The sequence below is a fragment of the Mus caroli genome, unplaced genomic scaffold, assembly GCF_978045245.1.
Source record: "Mus caroli unplaced genomic scaffold, Mus_caroli_1 scaffold_14, whole genome shotgun sequence".
Taxonomy (NCBI): Eukaryota; Metazoa; Chordata; class Mammalia; order Rodentia; family Muridae; genus Mus; species Mus caroli.
Window position 1 is genome coordinate 110851969 of NW_028227269.1, and position 17728 is coordinate 110869696.

Genomic DNA, 17728 nt, shown 5'->3' on the forward strand with positions numbered 1-17728 from the left:
GCCTGGATCTTACCTGATTTTCCTGGCCTGGCTGCGAATGCTGAACAGCCCCTTCCTCTCCCTTGCTGGCCGCGAGTTTCCGTTTGATTCTGAACTGAACTTTGTATGGTTCTGAGTACTGAAGGATTTTAAGAGCATCTTCATATTTCATATGCTCAAAGAATATGGTCGCACTAAGCAGTTGATCTCCTGAAGGAAACAGAAGCAAACAGGCTTAGTGCCCCAGGCCCCACAGGACATGGAAAGTGGGCTGCATATTGCCATTTGGCAGCTCCCCAACTGCACCTCAAACAGCTGGCAGAAAAATCAGGGCACAGTGTGCCTTCTCAACCTTCAGTGGCTGAGCAAAGTCCATAAGGCCATCCTGAGCCTCAGACGAGGCCCACCCGCTGCAGGTTTCTCCTTCCCCCTCCCATGCCAGAGCTGAGGATGGAGCCCAGAGAGAGTACAGTTGTGGTACCTTCTCTCAGGTTGAACAGCTTTGCAGCCGATGAGTCCTTCAGTACTTGCTTGACAAAGATCCCCTGATCCCCTCCACCTGTGACACTGTAGCCACTGGCTCCTGACTCCACATCAGTCTTCAGTGTCACCTCTGTTGACTCCTGCACAAAAAGGAACGGAGGAACATCAAGGTCATGATGGTAGCTTGCCTCTCTCCTGTGGGCATCATTGTCGGGTCCAGTATCTCCCAAGGATGGTGCTCTGTGCTGACTGAGCAGAGGTTGGGCCACCAGCCATGTGGGGCAGGCTATGTCTGAAATTTGGAGAAAGCCCAGCTACAGGCAGCCTCAGGTGGAATCATCTCACTCTGTCCCCACAGGGGACAGCCTGTCTAGGCAGCCAAGTCCCCAGGGGAGAGCCTGCCTCCCTTCTGCTCATCCTTCATTGGTTTGTTACAAATATGCAAGCATCCAGCCCAGGAAAACACCTGTTCTGCATCCCCAGAGAGACATGAACACTGGGAGACACCCAGGAACCTCTGCAGTCCACCTGATCCTTCAGGTGATCAATCAAACCAAGGCCATCCAGAAAAGCACAGAGGCAAAGTGCCCCTTGGTGGGTACCCACTAAACCCCTCACATCTTTGGCCAAGGCCCTTCCTCACCACAGCCTGGGTACCATTTTCTACAGTGTTGTCCACTGTACATTGGGGCATAGCTGTAAATATGTTCGTCTGCATCTGTCCTGCTTCAGGGCACGAGGGTATGCCCTCCTTCCATCTCCTGGGGCTGAAGTCCCTAAGGGATGGTTTCCCCTGATGCCACACTGCCAAGGCACCTACCTCTGGATGGCTCATGCTGGTGAAGGCTGCGGAGTCCCCTGAACCCCGTTTCCACCAGGACCTACGTCTGCCAGAGGAGCTGTGCCTGCCTTGGCTGTTTTCCTGCAGTCAAGAAGGTGGGAGTTACTGCTAAAGAGCCAGGAGTGCCAGGGAGGATCCATACAGAAGAGCAGAAGGATGTGTGAGCACAGGAACTCTAGGGGTGCAGAGTATACAGGAGAGCTGAGTACCCAGGGTCCTAACTGGGAAGGGCAACACTCAACCTCCCATTTCCTTACTGAGGAACAGGCACACCCCGACCCTGCAGCAGCTGGAGGTATTTCAGGGTGGGGAAGACTTTCAAACTGTAAAATGAGTTCTTTAGAGTAGACAGGTCTTCTCTGACTACTGCCAAGGCTCTCTCACAAGGAAGCCTATAGTCTCCTCTCCAAGACATTATGAGTGTGTGTGTGTGTGTGTGTGCCATTAAGGTGTATATCCCTGCCACACATGGCTTCTCAGGGTTTCTTTCTCTCTCTCTCTCTCTCTCTCTCTCTCTCTCTCTCTCTCTCTCTCTCTCTCTCTATCTCTCTCTCTCTCACACACACACACACACACACACACACACACACACGAGCTGGAGGCGTTCCCACCTTAACAGTGGCTCAGCTAACCAAAGGGAGAGACACTGGAGGAGTGGGGGGAAAGCAGACACGTGCACCAGGCAGGGTAGGTGGGCTGCAACAGACACCAATGAGCAGGGAAAGTCATGTCTGCAGGCCACAGCTGAGCCTTCCTTCTGCGAGCAGCTCTGCCCAGTGGCTTACCTGGCCTCCAAAGCCAGCACCTTCAGCTGTGTATTCATAAACAGGTGAGGACCCCTGTGGCCTTGGCCGAATGATCTCACCCGCAGGCCCTTCAGTCACCTGGCAGAAGAGAATGAGGTTACCTCTAACTAGCAGCTCTCCAGCCTTGGGGGTGGGGTGGGGTGGGGTGGGGAGATGGAGAGGGACTGGAGAGGATGGGTTTCCTCTAAGGGCCACACTCACAGAGTCGTCTTCCGTCTCAGCCTCTGGCTCCCGCTGCTGCAGCTGTCGGCCAGACACTACAGAGAGAAGAGCTGTTAGCGGGCACAAGGGCAGTAGGCTATCAGGAGGACATGGGTGTGCAGGGGTGAGCACGGGCTTGAGATAAGATCCAGAGACGCTGGGTGGGAGAGGTGGGGAGCAGCCGTAGGGCTAAGAAAGAGTGGTGTCTGGGGCTCAAAGTCTGTAGATTTGCAGATCTAGTCCAACGAAGAACCACAAGCAATAACTACCCTGAGCCTGAATGAACACCCAGAGTTGCTGGAATGTGTTCTCCTAAATGTCCAGCATCCACGCAGGAATTGTAGGCAGTGAAAAGAAACAGGAAGGTGGCGGGGGTTCATGCTACTGAACAAGGCAATTGGCGGATGGTGTCTCCAAGAGTCCACAGATGGCACACTTAACACAGGCTCATGGCCACTTACAGACTGTTTAAAACACTGAAGGAAACACTGATGGAAGGTTCTCATAAAGAAAGAGAACATTTGAGGGCTAGGAATGTAGTTACGTTGTTAGACTACTTGCCTACTGTGCACAAAGCCCTGGGTTCAATCTCCAGGATTATAAAGCCCAGCTTGGTGGGGCACACCTGTAATCCCAGCACTTGGGAGGTAAAGGCAGGAGGATTGGAAGAGGACTGGAGGAGTCTGAAGTAGATACTTCAAACTGCATCTCATACACAGGTTGAAGAACACAAGAGGAAACACTGAAGAAAAAGGAGCAGAGCAGAGCCTCCGTAACCTGCGGGGCAGCCCTTCACATGTGAGAAAAAGGCAGCCGAAGAGGCAATGGAAGGAACCTAGTAGACAGATGTGGGACAAATGTCTCAGCAGGTAATGGTGCCTGACAACTTGAGCTCAAATCCTGGGACCCATATGATGGGTGGAGAGAGCTACCTCCACATGAGCTGTATGGCATGGACATCTGTGTGTACACACACACACACACATACACACTCACACACACTCACTCACATGCTCACACACACACACTCACACACTCTTTCACACACAATCTCAATCACTCACACACACTCACACAACTTTCACATACTCACACATACACTCACTCACTCACACTCTCTCACATACTCATACACATGCTCACACACTCACACACTCTCACATGCACTCACACATACTCACACTCTCACATACACTCACATACAGAGACTCAATCACACACACTCATTCACATGCTCACACACACTCACATACACACACTCTCTCATACACATAATCTCAATCACTCACACACACACTCTCACATAACACACACACACAATCTCACATACACTTACACACTCTCACACACACTCTCACACATACACTCACGTACACTCATACACATACTTACACTCACTCACATACTCACACACTCACACACACACTCACATACAGAGACTCAATCACACATATTCATTCATATGCTCACACACACTCACATACACACACTCTCATACACACAATCTCAATCACTCATACACACACACTCTCACACTCTCACTCACACACACTCTCACATAACTCACTCACACAGTCACACACAATCTCTCATACACTCACACACTCTCACACACACACTCTCACAATACACTCATGTACACTCATACACACACTTACACTCACTCACACACACTCTCACACACACTCACACGCTCACACTCACTATTTTAATATAAAATAAAAATATTTTAAACCAGGTTTGCAAATGCATGCTTGAGATCCCAGCTACCCCAGAGGCTGAGGGAGAAAGACAGCAAATTCAAGTCTAGGCAACACAGCAAGGCCATGACTCAAAGCAAAAATGTAAAGAAAAGGCAAGAGTGTAGTGGTGCACACTTTAATCCCAGCGATCCAGAGGTAGATGCAGACAGGTCTCTGTGAGGTCAAGGACAGCTCAGTCTACTTAGTAAATTGTAGTCTACCCAGCACTACATTATGAGACTTTGTGAAAGAAAGAAAGGGAGGAAGGAAGGAAGGAGGGAAGAATCCAGGTGGTGGTAGTACACACCTTTAATCCTAGCACTTGGGAGGGAGAAGCAGGCAGTTACAGGACAGCTAGGACTACACAAAAACCCTGTCTCAAATAAATAAATAAATAAATAAATAAATAGAATTATGGAAATCAGAAGAAAATACAACAATATTTGCAAAGACTGAAGGAAAGAACTTCCTACCCAGTAAACAATCTTTCAAATACTGGCAAAAATAAAGGTGTTCTCCTACAAAGATAACCATTAAACCCACAGAGAGAGAGAGAGACAGAGAGAGAGAGACAGAGACAGAGACAGAGACAGAGACAGAGACAGAGACAGAGACAGAGACAGAGACAGAGCTTCAGTTGGCAAAACATTTGCCTTCCAAGCATGAGTACCTGAATCCAATCCCCAGTGTGGGAAGCCTCAGAATCCCCTGGTGTGTAAGGAGCAGATGAAGTCCTGAGTGGGTGTGTATTAATGCTCAGACCCACGGGAACTAGCGAACCTTCCGCTGGTCCACGTGCAAATGTTGACAGAGTGCACAGAAAGCCTGGCTGCAGCTCCCTCCTCCCAGATGACTGCAACCTGAGACTCTCTCCACTGCACTAGCTAAGCCCTCCATCTTGGGCTGTACGTGGGAACTGGGCTGAGGTTCCTGGTTTTGTGTAAATGTACTTCTCCATCCAGTGAGCATGTCCGTCGAATGAGCACGAGAAGCAAGCACCAACCGGGACGGGGAGTATAAGGAGCAAGGAGGGCGTGCACGTAGGACGTACAACTGTCAAGTCAACAGCACATGAGGTGTCCTGCTATTCCCACCAGAGGGGCTGAAGTGAGAAAGCCTGGCTGTACTGAAGGAGAGGAAGCTGTGGACAGCAGGAATTCCTGTGCTATCCTAGGCTGAGGTGAACTGGGGCAACCAATTTGGCAAACAGTTTGCTGGTAACTACCCAGGCTATTGCAGCTACATGGCTAACAGGCACCAGCTTGTTGTTATAGTTCCCAGCATGCTCTACTGTCCCAGCAACATGTGTACATCACTGGTCACACTGCCCTACCATTTTCTGTCTGTCTTTTAAGATTTATTTATTTTATGTCCCTTTACAGATGGTTGTGAGCTACCATGTTGCTGCTGGGATTTGAACTCAGGACCTCTGGAACAGCAATCAGTGCTCTTAGCTGCTGAGTCATCTCTCCAGCCCCTCGTTTTTGAGACAGGGTTTCACTATGTACCCTGGCTGTCCTGGGGCTCACAGAGATCCACTTGCCTCTGCCTCCCAAGGACTGGGATTAAAGGTGTGCGCCACCAGGTCCAGCACCCTACAAATTTTCTAAATGATCTAAGTCGAGATACCTTCTATGTGCCAGACGACGGAAAGGCAGTGAGTGAGCGGCCTCATCTCTCCCACTGCATGCCTTTGTAAATAAAGTTTTATTGGGACTTAGAAGAAACAAACAAAGCTTTCCTTCCCCGTAGAACTCCAGCCTAAAGTTCCTAACTATTCAAAGACAGGCCCTGTACCTTGGCTGGGCCTGGGCTCCAGGGACTGCCCCCACAAGGGAATCAGTGCTGGAGATGAACAGCTTCATCACTATCCTGAGGGGCATTATTATGGGGTGCAAGCTACTGTGCTCTGGACAATGTACTGTCTGACTATGAGCAGATCTGCCTCCTCTCTGAACCTGGGTTTCCCACTGTGTGCACAAAGGCCACCCTGAGGGTCCTGACACACCTGTCCCCTGGATCATGCCTATTAGAACTCCCCATACCTTCCTTACTGCTGTTCTTAGAGGACTAGGGATGGAGCTTTGGGGGTTGGTCCTCCCAGGAGAGGTGGGGAGGCCCAAAGAAGGACTATTGGCTTCTATCTTCTCCTTACTACTACCCTGTGGGCTGAACTATGAACTCCAGGACATCATCAAAGCCAGAGAGTCTCAGTTTCCCCATTCATAAAACCGACCTTAGGCAAGATAACACCCAAAACGAAATATCCCCCGAACCCCATGTGCATGTCCCACAGGCCGCCACCTCATAACCTGGTGGTAGAAGAGAAGTTAGTCAACCATCGGGCTCCATCACCATCCTCCTACCCCAGTCTCTGTCCATGCACCCCACCAATGCTGGGGCTCCCGGGATTGCTCACAGAATCCACTTTGCCCTAGATGCATATTGACTTCAGGGATGGAGAGAGAAGGGGAAGGGGCAGGGGATGTGGAAAGAGGCATCTGGGTCAGTTCCCCGTCTTGGAACCCAGGCCAGGGTAGGTAAACCTATATCTTCCTGTTTCCCTGCCCGAGGCCCAAGCTCAGTACTGGGTCAGGTTGGAGTTCGAATGGAAGACCCCCACAGGCAGGTAGTGACCTACCCCTGAGAAACTGTATTCCAAATCTGTGTCAGGGAAGTCTCACAGGTGTGAAAAGCCCCTGAGGAAAGATGTTGAGATCTAGTTAGACGCACTCTGTGCTGGGAGTCCAAGATGGGAGGGAGGGAAGGAAGCAAGAGGCAGACCAGACCTGGCCCTGCTACCTGGGGTTAGCAAGCTCCCATGTTCACAATCTCACCCACACAGCCCTCTTTTCCTTATAGGATGAGAGCAATGGCCCTGCTCAGAGGCATGGACTTTGCCACCAGGCTCTACTCCAGGGGCTAGCAGGAGCCCACCGGTCCCCACCCCACCCCTGCCCAAGAATGCACAAAGAGGCCATGGAAACCCTCCTGGTTGCAGAGTGGAGGCTGCCTGCCCCTGCCAGGTGTGGGAAGGACGGAAGCCTGAGAGCCCAGCCTCGCCCACCTAGAACCCGACGCCCAGGCCTGGACAGGGAAGCTACTTAAGTACCTGCCTACGTATGTCTCTCGGAGGCAGCTCTGTAAACAGCCCAGCTGTGAACACTGCCACCTTGATAATGACACAGGTTGTTGACAGTCACCAAAGCCCTGTTTTATAGAGGAGGAGATGGGGACACACCTGAGCCAAGCCTAGCAGGTCTGGCCACTGTCACCTGATATTCCCCCCAAATTCCCTGGTCCCTCCTCAACATCACAAACCCTTCACTCAGTCCCAAACATTGCCGTTAGCACCCCACTCCTACAGGCACAAACCTGCACTCAGGGCATGGTGGGGCTGGGCAGGGGTACGGTGGGGGTGCCATGGTGGAGGCTCCCGGTTTGGAGAAGTTGGAGTTCCGGGAACTGAGATATTTTATGGTAGAGGTGAACATGTCAGCCTGGGGGACAGTAAGGGAAGGAGGCAGGGGCTCCACAGAAAGGCACGCTGCCCCCACCATCCATGGTCACCTCTCTGTTGAGGACCGGCAGCAGGGCCATGGAAGCAGGGTGGGACATTCACTTAAACAAAACTAGAGTTTGCACTCAGACTCTAGACTGCTTTGACTTCCAGGTGGGGCCTGTTTCGGAGGGCGCATTTGCATGTTGCCAGGACAGTGAGAAAACTGGCTGAGAGAACCACAGCTGTCCAGCAGCCCGAGACGTGTACACACATGTGTCTGGCCAGGGGTGCCCCTCTGAGCTTCCAGCGACAGCCCAGTGTGAAGCAGTGGCAGTTAGGGCCCAGGGCAGGCTCACACTGGGAAGGCCTCTGCTTTCAGATTGAGATCCTTGCGTCTTCATGGGCTCGCATGCACCCCACCTTGCATGTCCTCAGGCCTCGCCCAGTCCCGGAACTTCACAAAGCAAGTGCTAAGCTGGGATGACTGTCATGAGACTTTCAGACCTTGTGGAGCAACACCCCAGGCAGTGGCGGGCCTGCCCATTCCATCCCCCAATGCTTCTGGAGATAAGACTGAGACTAGGAAGAGAGCCAGCTCCAAAGGGCTGAGCCACCCGGTCCAGGGCCAGAACTCTTCCCCGTATAGACCAGCCTGGCCCAGGAAAACGTTCACATTTTTCTTTCTTAAAACAAGCTTCCTGGAATCACCTCTCCCCCTGCCTCAGCTCACTGCTTCTCCCTGTGCCTAGGCCCTCTCCCATGTGGGACATTTCATAGGCTGCTATGTGCCCACACCCCCACCCCCCCTGGCCAAACAAGCAGGCAGTGAGGCAGTCCTGTCACCGTCTCTGCATCTCCCAAGGACTTGGAGGGAGCGTGATTCACAATGAACACTACTAGTACAAGAAATGGCTAAGGAAGGAAAAGAAAATGAACTGGTCAAAACTCCCAGCAAGACAGACTGTGGCGACTTGTGGCCATTAATCCTGGCACTCGAGAGGCAGAGCCAAGATGACAGGAAACTCGGGGCTGGTCAAAGCTGCACAGTGAGCTCAAAGCCAGTGCGGGCTATTTGAGAAAGAACCTGCCTCAAAAATCAAAATAAAATGGCAATGAGCACCCCTGCCCAGACACTTAGAAAGATGCAAAGGACCAGTAGGTGGGCCCAGGCCAGCTGCTGTATCTCGAGAATCTGAGACACAAGAAATATACTAAGCCCATCAACCCCCAAAGACTCAGAAGCCAGCAGGAATAGCCACCACACCCTCAACCACCCAAGAATAGACCAGCCACCCTGATCTGTTGAGTAAAAGGACAAAATTCTGGACACCAGGGACAGTGTGACCCAACGTAGGTAGTCCACAACTCCAGTCCCATCTTGGGTACCCCCAGTAAGCAAGTTGTCTGTTGTCTGAGCCAACTTCTATGGCCACCCCAGGCTTTTGTACATCAAATCAGATCTGTAGACAAAATCTGGGGACCTCTCCCTGAACCATAAAACCCAACCTTGCAGTTCTGGATTCTGCTACTAAAATAGCTATTTGGTCCCTTTGGCACCAAGGTCCTTCACAACTTAGGCTTCCTCCAAACAAAAGCTACTACCTACACCAGACAGCGGCACGGCTCGGGCACTGGGAGTTCTGTGGCAGCCCACAGCCTGCAGTGCAAACCGGGAGGTACTGCTCCAAGCCTTCTTAGTCCCGAGCCCTCAGACAGTTCCTTGTTAGTGTTTTTCCCAACCCAGCCTGGCTGGCCCTGGCACAAGTTAGTTGGAGCCACAAAGAACTGACACCCCCATCCTTCAACATCAGCAGGAAGATGCCCGGCCCAGCTCTGCCCCTGAGGCCTCCCTTGCTGTCTGCCCATCGGGCCCCCTCTGACCTGCTGAGTGGTGAGAGGGGCAGGTGCTGCAGGGCTGAGCCCAGGAGGGGACAGGGTGCAGAAGGGGTGCAGCCACTTCTCCGAAGAGGACACGTTCCCAAACTTGTCTAGAAGAGATCCTGGGCTGGCTACCTCCCACCAGATCCTCCCCTCCACAGCCCCTCCCCTCACTGTCCCTCCTCCCATGTCTTCAGCCAGGCTAAGAGCCCGTCCAACCCCCCCCTCCCCCAGCGAGCTCGAGCTCGAATACACACACACAAACACACACACACCCTACCAGAGGGAGTGGGTGGTTCCCCTCACATGCTCCATTCCATCTCTGGGAGCCAGGGACCCCACCCCAGCTCCCCAACCCCCACCAGCTCAGGCAGCTGACCTGAAGAGGAAACGCCTGCTGTCTGACTCACAACCACTACCCCAGCCAGTTACTGTGTAAGCAGCTGCCTTTTGTGTGGATACACAGATATGAAGCAGGTTCTCCCATTCTCAAGCCTTGGGTCTCAGTTTCCCTGTGGTGGCTGGGGATTCTAGAAAGAGAAGGGGGTTGGGCGTGGTGGTTCACACCTGGGAGACAGAGACAGGCAGATCTCTGTGAGTTTGAGAGTTGCCTGGTCCTCATAGCAAATCCTAGAACAGGCAGAGCTACACGGCGAGATCCTGTCTTTAAACACACACACACACCATTTAACCAACACAACACCTTCCTACCTAGCCCTCTGGCAAATGATGTCTCCTGAACCTGAGCTGCGGTGAATGGTACTGCATAAGATAGGTGTAGCTGGATCTCGAAACTGACATTTGTGCTTCCCTTGTACCTTTATTATTTAGAGATTAGTAGTGGATGAGAAGCCTGCGTCCTTGGGCTTCAGCCCTCAAGACTCCCATTGCTCAGCTCTGTTCCCTCTCCCCTCAGACCAGCTCCACTCTCAGCCCCTGCTAGCTCTAGGTGGCCAGCAGACCCAGGCAGGTGCCACTGGGTGTACTAGCTGTCACTCTGTTGGGATCCCAGTGCCGGCTCTGGGCACCTCCACCTGCGGACAGGCTACGGCAGGCTCACACGCACGGTTAAGGCTAAGGGGTCGAGGACAGGGAACAGTCAACAAGGGCAGCCCTTAGAAACACACCAGATCCCAGATCGGCATAACGGGCCAGAAATGAGAGCCACTGGAAGAGGCAAGTGAGGACACCTCAGAGAGCCCCAAGGACGGGAGAAGGCAGGGGTCACTGGTGGGCAAAGAGGCTTCGGGGACAGTCTCAGTCTGGACAGGCTTCCTTCCCCCAACCTTGGCTTGAAAACCTAACGGTCATGGATGGAGAAAACAACTCTATTTACAGGGCACAAGCCAGCCGGCTCCCCACCTCCCGCTCCAGGGCCCCACCCCCCAGACAGCTCTCACCTGGGAACTCTGTTTACTGCCTGACACCAAACCAAACCAAACTGTCAGCTCTAGGTGGAGTGAGGCTGGCTGAGTCATCAGGGAGCCGGAGTGCGGGGGGGGGGGGGGGGGGGGGGGGAGAATGCTGTCCTGGAGCTCCCCTGCTGCCACTGGGTTCTCCTGAGCCTGGTCATCCATCCCATCAGCCCCTCTACCTGTGAGTCCCACAGTTCTGACTCTCCCCTTCCTCTTCTGTCCCTTGCCCCACCTGAGGACCCATGATCACCTCCAACCCAAGCTCCTAGCTAAGGTGCACCGTACTGCTGCATGGATGGATGGCTCAGGGACAGATGACAGGGCTTGGGGACGGTTGACAGTAAGGAAGAAGAGTTGGAACTGCGATTCTAGGGGGCCTCATGAGCTGCCCCTTGCCCATATTCAACCCAGAGGGGCTCGCTCACTCGACTCTCAGCAGGCTTTGCCTACCTCAGATCCTAAGGAAGCCCACACACCCTGATCAATCCTTGATTCCACGTAGCAGACCCAGTGGTCAGGTTGAGTCTGTGGAGGGCATTGGACATCTGCTGAGTCACAGACCCAGGTGTCTGGATGTGTCGAGCGACGCCCACTGCACAGACAAGTCTGCTGGAAGCTGCCAGGATACCCCCCCCCCCAGCTCAGCTCTTTAACAACATGGGAACTTGGCAGTGACAGTGATGAGACCGGGTGGGGCTGGGGGCAGCTGCTAGTGACTCAGCTGAGGGCATTCCCAGGGGATGCGTCACAGCACGGCCTGGGTGCTGCTGCCACCCGCCCACCCTCTAGCAAGGCCTGCCAATGAAGGAGCCACCCAATAGTGGGCTGGCAGCCAGGCATCTGTGACAAGCTGCCTTTCTTCCTCCTACAGAGGGTCCAGCTCTCAGGAAACAAGGGCCACTAGGGGATCCAAGAAAGCACGGGGAGGGACAGGGCAACTGGAGTGCACTGCCTGCATGGTAGCTTCGGTTCGGTCCTCCACTCTGTAGCAAGCGGGGAGGGGGGGGCAGACTCCACTGGGAAGGGCTGAGTCACCTGCACTTGCAAATCTCAGTGTGCGGCAGCCCCTAAGGGGCAGAGGACAAGCTGTGGAAGAGGAGGCTCAGGTCCAGGTGAGGCCCTGAGCTGTGTGGAACCCTTGCTGCCTGCACCATACTGGGTCAGGAAAGTGACTTGAGGTCCCTTTCCAACTGCCTCACAACACCCAGCCACTCTGCCCGCCATTGGGATAAAAGGACTAAGTTCACAGCCAGGACCCTGGAGAGTGACCTCAGCTCTGTCCTCTGTTCTCACATGTACAGGTTGGGGCCAGGTGTGCACTGCAGCGTGCTGGCCAGGGAGGAGCTCACAGCCCGTGGCAGGAGCGGCTGGAAGTGTTTCTGCCATGTGTGGGGTGTGGGGAGTGGGGAACACAGCCTCCTGCCCCAGGCCTCCTGGGCCCCAATCCAATTTTCCGTCTGAGAAAGTGCTTCTGACTATTAAATATTTATCCCAGCAAGGCAGGCCTTGGCTCCCTTGGCCTGTGACTTCCAAAAAAAGAAAAATAAAGGGAAACCCAGAGACAGAGGCAGAGAACAGGAAGACAGGGCCCCTAGAGAAATGCCCTTCGCAGGACAGCAGCTTCCCTTAGAATGGGGTCCAAAATTGGGAGTTCAATGTTTCCACCTATGACTCTGGTCCAAACTCACGGATACATTCTTCCTTCTGTCCAACTCCATTTCCTCAGCCCCTGTCCCCTACGCAGATCCAGCCTGGTGAACGTAGTTACTGTTGCCCTGTGGTCTCCCTCCTCATGGATTTTGAGCCCTCGGTGGCTCCTCCATGTATCCAGGCCACTGTCTGCTCTCTCCCCAAAGTTTTGGGACCTCTTGGGTATAGTGGTACCAGCTCTCACTAAGTGGATAGGCAGGGATGAATAGGCATCTCTCTGACCTGACACCATCCCTGAGTGCAGGATCTGCCTCCTCCTCTTGGGCAGGGATCAAAGCTGGTAAGATCTTGGCGTTTTGCTCCTGGGTGGTAGTGATGCCCAGGTAGATAAGCGTCTCACTCTCTCTGCCACGGCTAGAACCTCTCCTCCCTAGCCAAGCTGACCCAAGCTACACCTGAAACACAAACAGCTTCAGTACAGGGTGTGGAGGAGGTCACAGAAGGGAGGACACAGAGGGCTGGAGTAAAATGCTCCCAGCAGGGGCAATGACTAGGCCTTCCCAGGTGGAGGTGGGCACAGCTGCCAGGGCCCAGGAGGTTGGGAAGCTAGAGGATCTGCCGGTTCTGTCTTCCTGTCTACACTCATGCCCAAACAATCCCTTTCTTGGCTGATAACAGCAGATGCAGCCTGTGGCTTGGAGAGAGCAGAATGAAGCCTGTTCTGTCACCTAAACCATCCAAATAAAGAGCCTTACTGGGCAGTGGAGATGCACACCTTTAATCCCAGTTCTATGATCCCAGCAGGGGCAGGGGAAAATCTCTGAACTCAAGGCCAGCCTAGTCTACACAATAAGTTCCAGAAAAGCCGAGGCTATGCAGAGAAACCCTTGTCTTGAAAATAGACCAACAGACAGCAAGAGTGAGAAAGAGCAAGAGAGAATGTGTGTGAGAGACTGAGAGCACAAGAGAGAGTGCAAGAGAGCGAGAGAGAGCAAGAGAGCAAGAGAGAGAGAGAGAGAGAGAGAGAGAGAGAGCCCAACATCCTCTTTTGCCCTCACTTCCCTCCAGCAGGAAATAAATCCTTATGACCTCCATTGCTTCCTCCTCAGTCAGTGCCTGTCCCACCATGGATCCATTCAGGCTGAGGTGGGGCTACCAGAGTCCAGCCCCTTTTGTGTTCTGCCCGGTAGCACAGGACAGAGCTAGCACCTTTCAGAACCACCTCCCATCTCTCAGGGAATATGGCCTGTGTCTTGGCTGGATGCCTAGAGAGTCCCACTATGCTCAGCATCTCTGGGAACATAGATTCCCACCAGTGTGGACAACCCTGCCCAAGAGATGACAGAGCAGAGCTAGCATGTGTCCTCGCTGGGGTATAGCCCCTCCCCCTCTCCCTCCTCCCCCTCTGCATGGTAGCCCAGGCACTCCTGGGCACAAATGTCAGGTCTGGACCTACACCCCAACCCTAAGGCTGGACGCTTAAACAGTTGCCCTGACCCTATACTCTGTGGAGAAAGGACCTAGTCACACCCTGGTCCCCAACCCCACAGAAAGAACATCCAGATGTCCCCTCATGATGTCCCCACCTAGGGTTCCCCAGATCCAACAGTAGTTTCTTAAAGTGTGTTGGTGGTTAGTGCCTAGGCTATGCCAGCCTCACCCAGGTGCAGCACAGGGACCTCAGCTTTGAGACCCCAGTTCCCTGTCACTCTGTCTGGGATTCAGCTCTGCCTCTGGGAAGAAACCCACATGCCCTCAGGGGTATGACACCCAGCATCTATGGGGTTAAACATGTCCATCAGGAGACTTGTGTAAGGTCCATCTCACAGTGGGTAAAGGTATTTGGGCATTCCGGGGTTGGGTGTAACCCTATACAGCCCCACCCCACCCTCACTCAATCTTGTGTAGGTACATTTCCAAAACAGCCTCCAGGGGGCAACCTCTGCGCAAAATGACTGAGACAGGGCTCTGCCCCGGGGCTGTAGGAGGTGGCAGGCTGCCAGGGGTGAGCACCAGAGACTGGCACAGGAGGGCAACTCTGGCCTGTTGGGAGTGGGCTACGGCTGTAAAAGGCCTGAACCCAGTCCTCCTCCTCAACCCTTAGGGAGTGTCCTTGGGAAGCGTGCATATTCCTGGGCCCCATGTGCAGGACTGAGGACAGCCTAGGCAGAACCCTCCAAACCCTTATCTTAAAAGTATCCTACCAGGGGGCTGGTGAGATGGCTCAGTGGGTAAGAGCACCTGACTGCTCTTCCGAAGGTCCAGAGTTCAAATCCCAGCAACCACATGGTGGCTCACAACCATCCGCAACGAGATCTGGCGCCCTCTTCTGGAGTGTCTGAAGACAGCTACAGTGTACTTACATATAATAAATAAATAAATCTTTAAAAAAAAAAAAAAAAAAGCCGGGCGTGGTGGCGCACGCCTTTAATCCCAGCACTCGGGAGGCAGAGGCAGGCGGATTTCTGAGTTCGAGGCCAGCCTGGTCTACAAAGTGAGCTCCAGGACAGCCAGAGCTATAAAGAGAAACCCTGTCTCGAAAAACCAAAAAAAAAAAAAAAAAAGTATCCTACCAGAGCTGCACTAGAGGCCGCTGCTCCGGCTCCCTAAGAGCAGGTGGACACAAGGAGAGCTGTTCCAGACGGAGCAGGGAACCACCGGTTAAAAGCGGGAAGAACTAGCATCCTTGAGTGGGAGAGATTCGGGCTCAGGGTGCGGGGTGCAGAATGTGGGTCAAGCGGTCTCTAACCTGAGCCTAAGAAGAAGGAAGCCACTCAGGCAAACTGGAGGCGGAGCAGCCCTATGTCCTTGGGTTTTCTCTCTCTGGGGAGGCCAATCTGTAGTGATGTGGGTCAGGGCCAGCAATGGGGAAGGAGGAAGATGAGGGTGGGGTTCATCACTCTCCCACTGCTAGCAGGGCTAGTCAGGGCCCTTGGGCTCTCAACTGTGTGTGGGAGAGTCCCAGACCTCAATCCACACAGGACAAACGGGCCCCAGGGAGGACTATGGGAACTCTACTCTCACTACAGAGGATGCCAGGCAGGGCCACCCCTCTGAAATCGTGAACAGCCCCATAGTCAAAACTGTCGTCAATTGTTTTCCCCAGAGCAGGGTCTAGCCTGTACCACTGCAGAGGGAACCAGTGTAGTCTCTACCAGTGTAGAAAGGGGTCCAGTCTGGACCAGTGCAGCTCTTCTGTCTCAATCCCCTGGGCAGTGGCTGGCCAGGTGCCCTGGGTGTGGCCAGGCTGCTGCATTAATGACCCAGCGTCTGAAGGACGGTTTCTTGCTCCCCCACCCCACCCTCCAAGACACTAGAGATAAGCCCAGGCTAGGGCACGAACCACCAGGTAAAAAGCACCAGGTACCCACCTTGCCACAGATATGCTCAGCAAGAGGGGCACTGACTATCCTGGGGGTGGTGATGGGGTGGCGTGTCAACTCCCCATGACTAGTATAACAGGACTCTACTCAGGCCCCTTAGAAGGCCCCAGACCTCAAAACCAGCCCTGCCCCCAGCCACACCTTGTTTGTCACCCATATACATAGTAGCCACACGGTGGATCCAGCACAGCGCATAGCCTGTTAGCTCCAACCTAAGTCCTGGTCAAGTCAAGGATGGTCCCTCAAAAAGCAGGTCAGAAGCTAGATCTAGCAGAAGGTCTCCTAGCCCAGGACTGCCTCATGCTCGCCTTGGACCTGTTCCATCTAGTATGAAGCACACCTGCCTCTGAAGCCGCCTTACTAGTCAAGGGAGCGTCTTAGAAGGTTACAGGCAGGAGGATCTTGATGAAAAGGGAAGAGACAGTGACAACGAGAGAGTCCGGCGTGCAGGGAGCCACACAGTGTAATGAAAACCCGAGAAACAAAGTGAGCTAAAGAGATAGGGTGGGGGTGAAAAGCACGAGGCAGGCACAAGTGCAAGCGAGATGCAGAGACCCACAGAGCCAGCGAAGGTCCGAAAGCACGCAAGACCCGCCCGCCCTCCAGCCCCTAGCCATCTCTCCTGCCCTTTCTGACGCGCGCAGCCTGTCCCGCACTGCGCGTCCCCGTCACGCCCGCACAGCCCACCCGCCCGAGGGGAGCGGGTTGCAAGCGGGGATGAGGCGCACCGCTGCCGGGGGCTCCGGGCCAGGTGGGCAACACCACGTGGAAGCAGTCGCACATCTTGGCGGCTAGTGGTGCGGGCGGGCGGCGGCCCTGCGCGTCCAGTCGCGGTCCCGGAGCTGATGCGCCAGGAGAAGGGCGGCTCCCACGGCCTCACTGCCCGGTGCTGCCGCGGGCAGCCGGGTTGTGACTGCAGCTAACTCTTGGGGTACCTCCAGACCTTGGCTCCGGCCCCGCCCTGGCCCGCCCAGCCGGTGCTGACCACTCCGCAGGGGCGACGCGAGCGGCGCTGCCGGTCTCATTCAGCCCATTGGTTGCTGCAGCCTCGGCCCCGCCCCACGACGGCCCCGCCCCGTCGGACCCAGGCCCCTGTGGTCCTCCCCATCCCTAGCTGACCTCACCCCCCCACACACACACACACCACCCCCTCCCCTGCCCTCCTCCAGATTATATTTCTGGAGCAGAGATTAGTTAAGTTCCTCCAGGGGCCACCAGATCCCTGCACCCGGAATCCAGGGCTTCTTTACCTCCAGTTTGGGGGAGTGACAGGGGAGTGCGCAAGTCCAAGGGAGATGACTTCCAAGGGAGATGACTTGCGACCTGAACTCCTCAGGAAAAGATGGGGTTCAGGGCCAAAAGAGGAAAGAGGGGCAGCAGATGCAAGGACAGGCTAGAAGCCACTAGTTTGGAGACAGGTGGCCCTGGGCAGATCCTCTGTAGGCCGTCCAGGATGGTCGGTCCAGAGCCATCCTGCAGCCCCAAGTCAGGATTTATCCTTTTAATGTTTTTTGTAGAAAGCCTGGCAGCTGACCTAGTCATGGCCCCTGGGCTGCAAGACAGTGAAGGTACAAATGAGGGCCCCTTCAGGGCAGTACTAGACATCTGGCTAGGAGGGGTCTCTGACAGGTTCCTGGCAGCCTAGGGTGAGCTGTGAGCAAAACAGTGCAGGAAGTCACTGTCACTGTCACTGGAGAGGTAACTTGAGTTCCCAAGATGAGGAAGAGAGCAGGGGCTGGAAAAAGCCTGCTTGGACTAGGACTAAGGGGGCGTCTGTCAAGGAGCACAGGGTCGAAGCATGGGGGAGGCGTTCTGTAAATCAAGAGCAGCTGAATTAGGGTCGTGAGG

General features: G+C 54.2%; 1 protein-coding gene across 1 annotated transcript in view; it reads right to left on the bottom strand.

The window, feature by feature from the left end:
• Positions 1–16686, bottom strand: part of Ahnak2 (AHNAK nucleoprotein 2) — a 44864-nt gene extending 28178 nt beyond the window's left edge. Inside the window, exons 1-6 of the mRNA XM_085830711.1 lie at positions 16609–16686; positions 2311–2366; positions 2089–2187; positions 1268–1384; positions 461–602; positions 14–189 (exon numbers count right to left, since the gene is read on the bottom strand). Of these exons, the coding sequence (XP_085686837.1) occupies positions 14–189; positions 461–602; positions 1268–1384; positions 2089–2187; positions 2311–2366; positions 16609–16663 (645 nt within the window). The 5' untranslated portion in view covers positions 16664–16686. The remainder of the gene's footprint in view (positions 1–13; positions 190–460; positions 603–1267; positions 1385–2088; positions 2188–2310; positions 2367–16608) is intronic.
• Between the last annotated feature and the right edge of the window lie 1042 nt (positions 16687–17728).